General features: G+C 45.6%; 1 protein-coding gene across 3 annotated transcripts in view; it reads right to left on the bottom strand.

Moving 5' to 3' along the window:
• EXOC3 (exocyst complex component 3) overlaps window positions 1-13,941 on the bottom strand; it is a 93,541-nt gene extending 79,600 nt beyond the window's left edge. The window contains exons 1-3 of one of the 3 annotated variants that reach the window (XM_068236650.1): window positions 13,852-13,941; window positions 8,034-8,184; window positions 6,849-7,068 (exon numbers count right to left, since the gene is read on the bottom strand). In XM_068236650.1, the coding sequence (XP_068092751.1) occupies window positions 6,849-7,068; window positions 8,034-8,177 (364 nt within the window). In that variant the 5' untranslated portion in view covers window positions 8,178-8,184; window positions 13,852-13,941. The other 2 variants (XM_068236652.1, XM_068236651.1) reach the window with 2 other exon arrangements.
• Window positions 13,942-14,854: the final 913 nt, after the last annotated feature.

Below are 14,854 nucleotides of genomic sequence, written 5' to 3'. Positions count from 1 at the left end.
TCCTACTTATGCATTTTCATTAACTAATTATTTGTTTTTTGCCTATTATTCAATGCAGATAGACATTGCATAGCAATTGGTAATATTGCTTGGTAAAGGATGAGTTGGTTGGCACCAGATGCTGACTGTCAGCAGACACAAAGTATTTTCCCTTTCTAGAGTTGTGCTCAGAGACATGTCAAACTTGTAATAAAGAAGAAAGAGCACCAACTCTGCTTGCTAGGGTTTAATGTAAGTACGGAGACATTACAGGCATATCAGATAGCACTTCACCAAAAGGACCGGCACCACGCTGTGTATCTATAGCTCTTAAAGTTTATTAATCATGAAAGCAACAACAGACCGCTGTTTCGGCCCTTCCTTAGGCCTTTGTCAAGTTGCAAGGATCATACAGCACATAATGACAAACATGCACTCATATATAGCATTAAAACCGCCCCTCAGGGCCCAGTGACCAATCATGTGAGCGCACAACTGGAGGACCTGATGGGAGACTGACCTGAGCTTGCAAACCAACAGCATACTGCCATTTCAAAAGGTCACTCACCTATCAGAACAAAGCGGCGAGTTCCCCGCTGCATGGCATCAGGCAAAACTGCGCATCATAGCAAAAACCGCCGCCTCCATCCACGGAGGCGAGCGGTATGACGTCACGGTCACATGACAAGTCATGTGACTTGGTCAGCTGTTCAGTGTCAGCCAATCACATGCGCGCCTATTGCCATAGCAACTACAGCCTCCGCAACACAGCGGTGGGAGGTGTCAAGGCGGCCAAAGAGTCTGCTTACAATAAACAGACACTTCACATAGCGTATGCCGCTGCACTCACCACACCACAGCAAAGTAAAAGGGGAACTCCACCGGTCTCACCAAAATGCGCTGTCACAAGGGTCTGAAAATAAAAGATAAAAACATATATATTATAAACTAAAGAAAAATAAATACAGTACAATCATAAAGTTCAGAGACAGAGACAGGAACATTACAAATTAAACACAAAAACTCAAATCCAACTCTCTATTGAGTCCTGCCCTCCCCATGGCATCCAATCTCCTGATCCACCCTGCCTCCCTCCGTAGCAATTCTGTCTATCCCCTCCCCGCCATTGTGGTGGCACCCCATCAATGGCCATAACTCTCAGCTGAGAAACATTATGCCCAAAATTGATAAAATGATCAGACACTTTTTTTTTAATCAATTTTGGGCATAATGTTTCTCAGCTGAGAGTTATGGCCATTGATGGGGTGCCACCACAATTGCGGGGAGGGGATAGACAGAAAGAATTGCTACGGAGGGAGGCAGGGTGGATCAGGAGATTGGATGCCATGGGGAGGGCAGGACTCAATAGAGAGTTGGATTTGAGTTTTTGTGTTTAATTTGTAATGTTCCTGTCTCTGTCTCTGAACTTTATGATTGTACTGTATTTATTTTTCTTTAGTTTATAATAAATATGTTTTTATCTTTTATTTTCAGACCCTTGTGACAGCGCATTTTGGTGAGACCGGTGGAGTTCCCCTTTTACTTTGCTGTGGTGTGGTGAGTGCAGCGGCATACGCTATGTGAAGTGTCTGTTTATTGTAGGCAGACTCTTTGGCCGCCTTGACACCTCCCACCGCTGTGTTGCGGAGGCTGTAGTTGCTATGGCAATAGGCGCGCATGTGATTGGCTGACACTGAACAGCTGACCAAGTCACATGACTTGTCATGTGACCGTGACGTCATACCGCTCGCCTCCGTGGATGGAGGCGGCGGTTTTTGCTATGATACGCAGTTTTGCCTGATGCCATGCAGCGGGGAACTCGCCGCTTTGTTCTGATAGGTGAGTGACCTTTTGAAATGGCAGTATGCTGTTGGTTTGCAAGCTCAGGTCAGTCTCACATCAGGTCCTCCAGTTGTGCGCTCACATGATTGGTCACTGGGCCCTGAGGGGCGGTTTTAATGCTATATATGAGTGCATGTTTGTCATTATGTGCTGTATGATCCTTGCAACTTGACAAAGGCCTAAGGAAGGGCCGAGACAGCGGTCTGTTGTTGCTTTCATGATTAATAAACTTTAAGAGCTATAGATACACAGCGTGGTGCCGGTCCTTTTGGTGAAGTGCATACTGTGACCCCTTGGGTACCGGGGTGAGGACCTTGGCACACCTACTACTTTGATTGAAGCCTATAGTGGTGCTCCTGGATATTTGATAGGCATATCAGATAGGAGATAGGTGTGGATAAGGCCGGTATCCACCCACACCTATCTTCTATCTGGTATGCCTGTAATGCCTTCGTATTTACATCAAACCCTAGCAAGCAGAGTTTTCAATCTGTAATATACAGTAGTATACAGTGTATCAAGTTATACCCCATCATACAGATACGCCATCTAACACCCTGGGATGAAAACGTCCTTGCCGACTCTTAATCTTAACCTCCCCTTAGCATTAACCCCTTCCTGATTGCCTAACCCTCTGAGGGCCCCTTTCCACTATAGCGAATCTGGATGCATTTTCTGCATGCAGATTCGCATAGCCGATGATAGTAAATGGGCCGGTTTCCACTTGTCAGGAAATCTGTGCAGTTTGCTGTGCAGGAAAAAATCTGCACAGCAGAGCAATCAGATGCGCATGCAATGTAATTAATAGGAAATTCACATGCGTTTTCGCTATGCAAATTTTCCATGCAAATTAGTGTAAGTTTTCGCCTAAAATCTATGCAAAAGCACACAGGCACTGACATGGTTTAATTCGCATACTTACAAAAATACGCAAAAACGTACAGGAATTCACGTTAAAATTCGCATACAAACGCATTTAAATTCGCTTTCGAGTTTTCCGCAACGAATTTGCACCACACAAGTGGAAACGGGCCCTAAAACTAACATTCTCCCATTTTAACCACTACCTCCAACCCTCCTAATTCTTGCCTAAAGCAGGGTTCACACTTGGCTAAATCGTTTGCATTTTCACGCAATGCATAAAACGCACATAATGTATTTCTATAGGCCTTCCACAATTTCAGAAAGCATTCGGCAATGTGATTTTTCTGCAATATTAATTTAAACCACTTAGGGACCAGGGGATTTTCAGGATATCGGTGCTGCGTGGGCTCTCAAGCCCGCAGCACCGATCAGCATTGCACCAGGGCGATCAGACTTCCCCCCCCTTTTTTCCCCACTAGGGGGATGTCCTGCTGGGGGGGTCTGATCTCCGCCGGCTATTTGCACTTGGCGGGCGGGGGCTCTTCAAAGCCCCCCTCCGCAGCGATTCCCGCCCTCCCTCTACTTCCTCCCCTCTTCCTCTTCCTGTGTGATGCGCAGGACGGATATCCGTCCTGCGCTGGATAGGCTTTAGCCTATCAGATGCCGGCGATCCCCGGCATCTGATAGGCCGATCAGAGGCCGGGGATCACCGATCTCCGTCACGGCGCTGCTGCGCAGCAGCGCCGTATGATGTAAACAGCAGGGATTTCTTCCCCGCGTGTTTACATTATGCGTGCGAGCCGCGATCGGCAGCTCGCACACTGTTCACGGAGACACCCTCCGTGAACTGGCATGGAAAGGCTGTTCGAGCGGCCGTTTCCATGCTATACCACTAACGACCCGTCGTTAAGTGGTAAAACTGGCAACATGTAATACTTTATCACACCAGATTCCTCATTGACAATCATTGCTACTGTACCGAGTACAGACCAAAAGTTTGGGCACACCTCATTCAAAGAGTTTTCTTTATTTTCAGGACTATGAACATTGTAGATTCTCACTGAAGGCATCCAAACTATGAATTAACACATGTGGAAGTATAGTACATAACCAAAAATTGTGAAACAACTGAAAATATGTCATATTCTAGGTTCTTCAAAAGTAGCCACCTTTTGCTTTGATTACTGCTTTTCACACTCTTGGCATTCTCTTGATGAGCTTCAAGAGGTAGTCTCCTGAAATGGTCTTCCAACAGTCTTGAAGGAGTTCCCAGAGATGCTTAGCACTTGTTGGCCCTTTTGCCTTCACTCTGCGGTCCAGCTCTCTGCGGTCCAGCTCACCGCAAACCCACCTCGATTAGGTTCAGGTCTGGGGACTGTGGAGGCCAGGTCATCTGGCGCACCACCCCATCACTCTCCTTACTGGTCAAATAGCCCTTACACAGCCTGGAGGTGTGTTTGGGGTCATTGTCCTGTTGAAAAATAAATGATGGTCCAACTAAACACAAACCGGATGGAATAGCATGCCGCTGCAAGATGCTGTGGTAGCCATGCTGGTTCAGTATGCCTTCAATTTTGAATAAATCCCCAACAGTGTCACCAGCAAAGCACCATCACACCTCCTCCTCCCTCCATGCTTCAGGGTGGGAACCAGGCATGTAGAGACCATCCGTTCATCTTTTCTGCATCGCACAAAGACACGGTGGTTGGAACCAAAAATGTCAAATTTGGACTCATCAGACCAAAGCACAGATTTCCACTGGTCTAATTTGCATTCCTTGTGTTCCTTAGCCCAAACAAGTCTCTTCTGCTCGTTGCCTGTCCTCAGCAGTGGTTTCCTATCAGATATTCTACCATGAAGGCCTGATTCATGGTCTCCTCTTAAAAGTTGTTCTAGAGATGTGTCTGCTGCTAGAACTGTGTGGCATTGACCTGTTCTCTAATCTGAGCTGCTGTTAACCTGCAATTTCTCGGATTAACTTATCCTCCGCAGCAGAGGCGACTCTTGGTCTTCCTTTCCGGGGGCAGTCCGCATGTGAGCCAGTTTCTTTGTAGCGTTTGATGGTTTTTGAGACTGCACTTGGGGACACTTTCAAAGTTTTCCCAATTTTACGGACTGACTGACCTTCATTTCTTAAAGTAATGATGGCCACTCGTTTTTATCTACTTAGCTGCTTTTTTCTTGCCATAATACAAATTCTAACAGTCTATTCAGTAGGACTATCAGCTGTGTATCCACCTGTCTTCTCCACAACACAACTGATGGTCCCAACCCCATTTATAAGGCAAGAAATCCCACTTATTAAACCTGACAGCGCACACCTGTGAAGTGAAAACCATTTTTGGTGACTACCTCTTGAAGCTCATCAAGAGAATGCCAAGAGTGTGCAAAGCAGTAATCAAAGCAAAAGGTGGCTACTTTTAAGAACCTAGAATATGACATTTTCAGTTGTTTCACACTTTTTGGTTATGTACTATACTTCCACGTGTTAATTCATAGTTTGGATGCCTTCAGTGCGAATCTACAATGTTCATAGTCATAAATATAAAGAAAACTCTTTGAATGAGAAGGTGTGTCCAAACTTTTGGACGGTACTGTATATAAAAAAATGCATGTTTAAACACACACAAATTAACATATTGTAATATAACCCAATAAAAAAAAAAAAAAAAAAAAAAAAAAAAGCTTGTGAGAAATAGTTTGCTTTTTTTGACTAAACAAGTGTGAGCCCTGCCTAACCGCAAGTGATACTCAGCTTTAGTTATCTTTATTGTAGAAGCCAAATCTAGCCCTTATTAATCATAAAAAACTGAAAGAGCTAAGAACTACTCTAAGTGTAAACCGTTTAATATAGAGTTTTCATAGTAAAAACAGCTAAAAAATAGCATAAAAACAAAACTTACATACGGGGCCCATGCAATGGGAACCCCGAGAAAGTTGCACGTGTGTATGGGTCAGCAGTAAAGGACAGTATGACGGTGCCACCTGTCTCCTTCCCGACCGGTTTCGCAAACTAGCGTCATCAGGGGACCCTCTATATTAAACGGTTTACACTTAGAGTTGCCGTTTGTTTTTTATGATGTTTACTGATATCCAATCGTGAGAGGAATCATTGCTGAATTGGTGGATCCTGGACAGACTGTTGCTTCCTGATGTCCTACCAAAGCGTTGATACAACCTTATAATGTGGGTTGTTACCAGCTGGTAAGCCCCTTTCCTTTTTTGGGTATCCATGATTGCAGAGCTGTGCCGTGAACCCAATATTTAATGTGGTGGAGATTTACCTGCTTTTATCCTTTGTTGAAGACTCGTCTTGTTTTTGGATTCTGCGCTGAGCATATATAATTTACCTGTTTGTGAACTCTGGACATTGTTCTTCTCTCAGCAGCGGCCACTTTGTTTCCTTGGCACCGATACACATATGCAAGCTAAGAACTACAACCTGGCAATGAAAAACCTCTTGGTGTTTAACCACTTGATAGGCGTCAGGTCCTGGGACTTCAGCTGGCCGGGGATCGCGCGCTGTGATGCGCGCGCATCCACCGGCATTAGGCTCCGCCCACCCACGACGTCAACCCGCCGGCCGATCGGAAGCGCCGGCGGGTTGTTAACCCCTCCTGGGGGCTCCTGATCACCCCCCCCCCACCCCCTCAGATCCCACCCCCCCTGTGTACTGTATACATCTATTCTCCCCTGTAATCACCTGTCAATCACAAATCAATCACCCCCTGTCACTGCCACCCATCAGCTCGGACCCTAACCTGCCCCTTGTGGGCACCTGATCACCCGCCTACACCCTCAGATTGCCCGCAGACCCACCCTCAGATCACCTCAGAAAGTGCATTGTTTACAACCGCTCTCCCCTCTAATCACCCAGTGATCACCCATTAATCACCCCGTCACCACCTGTCACTGCTATCCATCAGATCAGACCCCAATCTGGTCCTTGCGGGCACCCAATCACCCGCCACACCCTCAAATAGCCCCCCAGACCCCCTCTGATCAACTCGCCAGTGCACTGCTTGCATATATTCTTCCCTGTAATCACCTACTGATCACCAATCAATCACCCCGTCACCACCTGTCACTGCTACCCATCAATGCAGTAAAAATGAAACGTGTTGGATTCATATTGCTTTTGATCACATATACAAAATTATTACCTGAGAAAATGTTCTTAAGATTCTCAACTGCTGCTGCCAGCTGGCTATGCTGAACCACAGCATCCTTCACATCCTTCAAGCTTTCAATGGTATTAATGCTCTGCCTCCAGTCCTTGCTGACATTTCCCAGGGATAGCTGGATCTCTTTCACATCATTCAGAGCATTGTGAAGCTGATTTAAGCCAGTTCTTACACCATCAAGCTGTGACTGAGTAGCTGCCTAGAATAATGTGAACATTAATCAAATCTGTAATATAAACATCATATGGTTTCACAAATGCAATATGATTTGCATCTCCTGGCTATAAAAACATTGCTGAGGCAATACTCGCCACGAGGCCCTTTTTACACTTTTTTTGCTCTGCGTTACCCTTTCTGCACGCAGGGAAACACAACAGCAATTAAAGTGTATGGGGCCCATGTCTGCTGAAAATCATATTAGAGCAATGAGACAAAGGTGTTAGAATACAGAGCATCACAGCTTGCTGTGTATAGTGCTGCATTGCCACAGACCAGCTAGTGCCCATGAATCCCCCCTTTTTTGGCCTCCAAATACCTCAATCCAGTGAATGTGTGAGGGTAAAAAAAAGAGCTAGACTCACCAGTAATAGTATTACTTGGTGGCTATGGATGGATAAGCACTTGATATAGGGCCTTTGACTAAAATGTTGTGCTGGTTGGACTATGTAGTCTGCCAAACTTTGCAAATATAGCATCAGGAAATTCATCCTACATATTTAAGCTTCAGTTTGTTCCTTACTATTCGATGGTCTTGATCCCATAGGGGTAGATCAAGACAGAGATATATATATATATATATATATAAATATATATCCCTGAATCATGTCAACAATGACATACATATACTATGTTTCTCAATTACAGGTAAAAAAGTAAGATATTTGTGCACATGCATGTGATGGCATTATGATGTCTGAATACAAAACTGAATTTAGATTTTAACCAAAGACAGGGTTGTTTACAAGGAACAGAGGGGACATACACAAATCTAGGAATGTGGCATTTATGTTTTGGTGATCATGGTATCATTAGATATAGCTGTTAAATGTATGGGGCTTTTCTCCACTGATAAGTACACATTCACATAATGCATCTATAGTGCATTATGACACGCATGACTTTAAAGTGATTTGTACAGAAAAGTGGATATAACTGAAGCCTTACTTTTAGCCTAGCCTCCACAGAGGCTTTCTTTCGGGCTTCCCTTCTCCTATACTGCTCCACTTTATCCAGCTGATCTGGTCTCTGCAGCATCCCAGCTACACGTTGCACCGCAGTGGCCATTGCTTCCTTGTCCGGCTCCTCCATTATGAGCCTATAAAAAAAAATTGGAGACATAGCATAATAAGGAATAATAAAATACATTTTGACATGCACCTTAAGGAAATAAGGGCATGTCCAAACACAAGGTTTAGGTAACAGACAGATATCTATTGAGTGTTAATCAATTAATTATTATACACTTGCATTTCAGACTGTTATTGGAAGTATAAATACAGTATACGGTGCATCCGGAAAGTATTCACAGGACATCACCTTTTCCACATTTTATGTTACAGTCTTATTCCACAATGGATTACATTCATTTTTTTCCTCAGAATTCTACACACAACACCCCATAATGCCAATGTAAAAAAGTTAACTTGCGGTTTTGGCAAATTTATTCAAATTAAAAAAAAAAATTGAGAAAACCCATTGTGAAGAGGAACTGATTGGCAGTACAGCAGTGCGATTTGGTGGCGCAGCTCTGGTAAAATTTACAGTCAATACTTAAAGGGAACCTGAAGATTACAACAAAAAATAAAAACGTACTTACCTGGGGCTTCTGCCAGCCCCTTGCAGCTGTCCTGTGCCTGCAAATACGTGGAACAATCCTCCGGTCCCCCCGCCGCGACTCACTTTCTCTTTTGCCGGACGCCATCCACTGCGTGCACGAGGATGCAAGCGGCCAGGGCTGCATAGGGCCAGTGGCCATCAACTAAATTGTAAGTCGGTGGTGAAGAAACAGAGCCGCGGTGGGGGACTGGAGGATCTTCGAGTACTGGTACTAGACAGGATGGCTGCAAGGAGCTCGGAGAAGCCCCAGGTAAGTGAATCTCTTTTTTTTTTTTTAAGCAATCTACAAGTCCGCTTTAAAGCACACCTGAACGGTGTTTAAAACTGATTTTTAATTACTTGAGGCTTCTTCCAGTCCCCCATAGTGTGTCAGGTTCCTCTACGACCTCTGGGTCCCTCTCCATTTTCCCCCTGGCAGCTTCGTAATGCTAGGTACACACGATGCAATTTTCTGACAGATTTACTGTAAGATCGATTATTTCCAACATGTCCGATCTGATTTCAAAACGATTTTTCAATAGAATATCCATTCACTTCTATGAAAAATCAATCGGTCGAAATTGGACATGTTGAAAATAATCGATCTGACAATAACTTTGTCAGAAAATTGCATCGTGAGTACCTAGCATTAGTTTTACGACTGGAAGTGCAGTCATGTCAACTGTGCATGCACGGTTCCACTCACACGCTGTTTTTGATTGTGTACCTGTCGCCGTCAGCACATGCGTTCCTGCATTTCTCTCAGCACATGCATGGTTCTCAAGAGAATGAGATAGTCCGACTGGGTCCCAATCATGGCTGTGGAGTCGGTACAAAAATCATCCGACTCCTCAGTTTATGAAACCACTGACTCCGACTCCAGGTACCCAAAATTGCTCCGACTCCTCGACTAACTCCTTAATCTAATTTTTACAAAGGCTATGGATTTGGGTCATAAAATCATCCGAATCCGACTCCACTGTTTATTGAAGCCACCAACTCCGACTTCAGGTCCCCAAAATTGCTCTGACTCCTCGAATCCGACTCCACAGCCCTAAGCCCAACTGGAGAAAAACTGTCAGTTGCATAGATTAATATTAACTCTTTCCAAAGAGAGAAAGAAGGAAAGCAACACAGCATATTTATTTGTGTGCTTGCTTTCTGTTGAGTGCTGCACACTCTAGAGCAGGCATGGGCAAACTCTGCCCTCCAGCTGTTATGGAACTACAAGTCCCACAATGCATTGCAGGACTCTGACAGCCAGTCATGACTCATAAAGGCAAATGCATTGTGGGACTTGTAGTTCCGTAACAGCTGGAGGGCCGAGTTTGCCCATGCCTGCTCTAGAGAAACAGCCCTCGTTAGGTGGTCAACTTACCCTTGGCAGAGCCAAAAGAAGTTACTCCATCCTGCTTCTCCTTGACATTTGACACTGTAGACCACCCCCTTCTCCTCCAATCCCTACAGTCCTAGGGCATCCATGGCCTCGCTTGGATTTCGATCTCCTCCTACCTTTACAATTGCTCCTTCACGACCTCCTTCAACGGCTCCTCTTCAACCCCTGCCACCGTCTCAGTCGAGGTCCCCCAAGGCTCTGTTCTGGGCCCCCTCTGTTTTCAATATATACTTCATCAATTGGCAGACACATCTCCTCCCTGGGCTTCAAATACCACCTTTATGCCGACGACAATCAGATTACAATCATACCCCTGATCTCTCCACTACCATGCACAACTTTCAACTATTCCCTCCTGGTTGTCAGCTAGGTTCCTGAAGCTTGACCAAGACAAAACTGAGCTCCTGGGGCTTGATTCACAAAGCGGTGCCAACCTACTTAGCACGTCTAAAGTCTTTAGACGTGCTAACCAGGGTGCTAAGTAGGTTAGCACCGAATTTCTGAATCAGATAATTCGGTGCTAACCTACTTAGCACCCTGGTTAGCACGTCTAAAGACTTTAGACGCGCTAAGTAGGTTAGCACCGCTTTGTCAATCAAGCCCCTGATCTTTCCACCCATGCTGCTACACCCCTCCCAGATTTCCACCTCACAAATGATAACACGACCATTCACTCTACCTCCCGGGCTCGCTGCCTGAGTGTCACCCTGGTATTGACCTTTCCTTTATCCCCCAAATTGAAAACGTCACCAGAGCCTGCAATTTCTCCAAGATCCACACCTTCCTGCCCTCAGAAACTACCAATCTGCGTATCCATGCCCTCATCATCTCCCGCCTTGATTACTGCAACTCCCTTCTGTCTGGCCTCCCCTTGAACCGCATTGCCCCCTTTCAATCAGTTATGAATGCGTCTGCCAGACTCCATTCTTCTCACTGCTCCGCATCCACATCCCTTCTGTAAATCCCTGCACTGGCTCCCTATCCGATTCGGGATAATTTTCAAGATTCTATGCCTGATTTCTCAAGAGCCACCCCTACCCTCTGAAAATCCCTTCCACCGCCCATCAGACTTGCCCCCCTCCTACAATACATTCAAGCAAGCCCTCAAAACTAACCTCTTCAAGATGGCCTACCCACGCCTACCACACAGTAACTCTCTACGAATACTTATTCTACAGCTCTACCTAGTGTCTTCATTCCCCCACCCCATAGATTGTAAGCCTTTGACAGGGTCCTTCCTTCCCTAGTCTATTCTATATGATCGTGTGCTCCTTTCCTATGACCGCCTTGTACTTGTATTACTGGGCCTACCTAACCACCTCAAAATCGCATGATCATGTATTTTGTACCGTTTGCCTTGTGTAACTTTGTCCTATGTTGTATAACATTGTTATGTCTGTAATCCTTTGTATCATTTTATGTATTTATTGCCCAGCGTTGAATAATATGTTACTGCTTTCTAAATACAATAAATAATAATAATAATATAATATACACAGATGTTCATCTCATTATGTCACTTAAATTGTACCTGAGATCTTGAAAAGAAAAGATTTGATACTTACCCGGGACTTCCTTCAGCCCCATAAACACGTGAGTCCTACACTGTCCTCCTGTGGTCTGCCGATCAGCCGCGATCAGCCCGGGTAACTGGCTCGGTCGGGTCCAGTCTGGGTCTTCTGCGCATGCACAGTAGACCCAGACTGATGCAACTGAGCCAGTTTCTGGGGCTGATTGCTGCTGAACGGCAGACCGCGGGAGGACAGCGAGGGACTCACACGTGCTGATGTGGCTGGAGGAAGCCCCGGGTAAGTATTAAATATTTTCTTTTCAAGATCTCTGGTTTACTTTAAGCTTCCATTTAAATACTTATCTGATCTGATGTCTTTGGGTCACAGGTGTCACTCCCCCCTCTTCAGAAGTGTCTGAAGACTACCAAAGCTCTTCAGAATCTTCCACCTGTGTTGTCATGGCCTGCCCTAAGCCCAGCAGCCACTAATTAGGCAGCAGCTGCAAAGTTGGGGTGAGCATTGGCAACAAAGATGGGGGTGGCCAGAGCCTCAGGGGCTGCAAATCGTCATGGCTTCATCTCCGAGGGGGGTCAGAGCCATAATGTCAGAATGACAGGTAAGTATTAACACTAACACACCCCTCCAAATCCTCCATCACTAAAGTATGTTTATTAGAGATGGGAAGTTCGGATCTTTTCAATGATCCGGATGATTCGAATCGGATCATTGAAAAGATCCGGATCTTTGATCCGAATCTCGGATCATTTTACTACCGAAGCATTCGGGGTGAGATGACTAGCAGGACAGGTCTTTCCCTGCTGTGGACAGGAGAAGGGGAGGGAGTGGACACACAGAGAGAAGGGGAGAAGATGGACAGAGGGCAGGGAGTGGACAGAGAAGGGAGGAGGGACGAGCAGAGAGCAGAAATGTTTGTGCACACAATACCCGTATTTATTTCACCTATATGCTCATCTGTGTACTTTCCATGCAAACGTCACACAGTGAAGGAAAGCATTCCCAGAAGATAAGTGTAGCTGTTTAGTGCCGAGTGCAGGAGGATCATATTACGCTGCAATCACAGTGCCTGCAAAGTTACTGAGCTGTGCTGAGCCAAAAGCTTCAAATGTGATCACTGTGCAGCACTACGGAACAGACAGCCTATAATGGGCAGCACATTGCAGCCAGTATGTGTGCTCTACACATATCTGGCAGTGGCACCGATGTCCCCTCTCTCTCATCTACCTGTCCCTGCAAGGCTGCCTCCCATCCAACAGAGCGATCCATCTCAGCTCTGCTTCCAGGACCCCGCTGCCCGCTGAGAGGGGGCGTGTCGCTCCTGGCCCCGCCCCTTTTGCGATCCGAATCGTTCATTTTGATGATTCGGATGATCGACTCATTAAATAGATTCGGATCAAAGATCCGAATCGTTCATGATCCGGACAACACTAATGTTTATGGCCTTCAATACCAGTCCTGCTGACTTTTTTGGCTACAGTAGTGTCAGAATCACATACTTGAAATAAACATGCAGCTTATCTTCTCAGATTTTTGTCAGAAACATATGATCTGCATGCTTGTTTAGGGTCTGTAGTTAACTGTATTAGAGGCAGAGGAAGGCCAGACAGGCAACTGGGTTGGTTTAAAAGAAAATAAATATGTCAGCCTCCACATCGTTGTTGCTTCAGGTGTCCTTTAAGACAGAGCCTGTCATGACAGACATGAGTTATCCTACCTAATAAAACTGCAGGTGTCTGAGCAGTGCCACGGCCGTTGTAGTCATGTGCAGTACGCGGGCGTGCACAACTGTTCTCTAGCTCCAATTATTTAACAGGATTAAGGACTATTTCTTTAACAGAGTATATGCAATACAGGTTTGCACTTACTGCGCAACTTTCTATATAGGATAATGTAGTGACAGTATAATTATACACTGTCTTGTCAAACATGTATTGTATATGAATCGAGCAATATACAGAGACATTACACCCAAGAATCCCCTCTATACTGTGCATTAAAGCTTGTTACAGGCTACAGCACAGCCCCAGACAGTGTGAAATAAAGCAGCTATCATTATCCAAGAAGAGATGCCGTGTTATTATGTCGCTGAAAGCATGCAGGGCACTGCAGTCACAGAGAGCCCTGCAGTGACACACTGTGAGAAGTGACAACTTGCTATGCTGCCACCTGAAGCTGCCCAAATATGCACTCCTGAATATACACAATGAAGAAAACACAGTAATCAGTAAACCAGCTGACATACCGAACTGCTGTCTGATGACGGAAGCAGGAAGTACAAGCACCCAGCCAATGGGCGGCACCTGGAAGTGAGGGCACAGGAAAGAGGTGGGAAGGGTTTTCCGAGAACTCAGAATGGGGAGGGTGTTCCGAAATAACGTACCTGCCTAACTAGCTTACATTTCATATTGCGCATGCGCAAGTCATTGGTGGCCTTCGTCCACTTCAACAGATGAGATCTATCTGCAGAAAATCAGCGTGGGCATTCAGAGTATATTGAAAGGGTCGCAGCCGTTCAGAGCAGTGGCGTAGCTATGGAGCTGTGGGCCCCGATGCAAGTTTTACAATGGGGCCCCCCCAAGCACTCTCTACATATCAATTGATACGGCGCACCAAAACCTGCCAATGGCAACTACAGTGCCAGAGGAGCAAGAAGGGGATGGGAAATAGCTTGTTAATTATTACTGCTATTCAAAGTATCTATAGAAGTGATTATTATGAGCACAGGACCAATAGAGAGCTAATACTGTAGTTGAGGGAGGACTCTTCGGGGCCCCTCTGGCCCAAGGGCCCCGATGCGGTCGCAACCTCTGCACCCCCTATTGCTACGCCCCTGGTTCAGAGTGCATACAGCTGACCACTGTGGAGGTAGGAGACAGGGTGGCAGGAACACGGTGGAGCAGCAGTGAAGGGACAGAGTGATAGCGGATGAGGGGGAGCAAACTGGGGCATCAATGTTTTTGGTCTGCATCCGAAGGGAAATTAATCAGTGTAGACCCACATTGATCAAAAAGGTATATTTCTGGAAAATGATTCCTTGCAGATTGATCACTCTGGTCAAACCTCATGAGGAAAAATAAATAAGTATATGGGGGAAAAAAAAGTTACATACTCGCAGGGCTGGGCCGAGGCATAGGCTGGAGAGGCTCCAGCCTCAGGGCGCAGTGTAGGAGGGGGCGCACAATTCATTCCTAATTGTGTATGAAGCAGAAAGAAATAAGAAAAGGGGATACATGGCAGTGACTGCA

This window comes from Hyperolius riggenbachi, chromosome 5, assembly GCF_040937935.1.
Source record: "Hyperolius riggenbachi isolate aHypRig1 chromosome 5, aHypRig1.pri, whole genome shotgun sequence".
Lineage (NCBI taxonomy): Eukaryota > Metazoa > Chordata > Amphibia > Anura > Hyperoliidae > Hyperolius > Hyperolius riggenbachi.
This window is presented reverse-complemented; position numbering and strand designations above follow the sequence as displayed.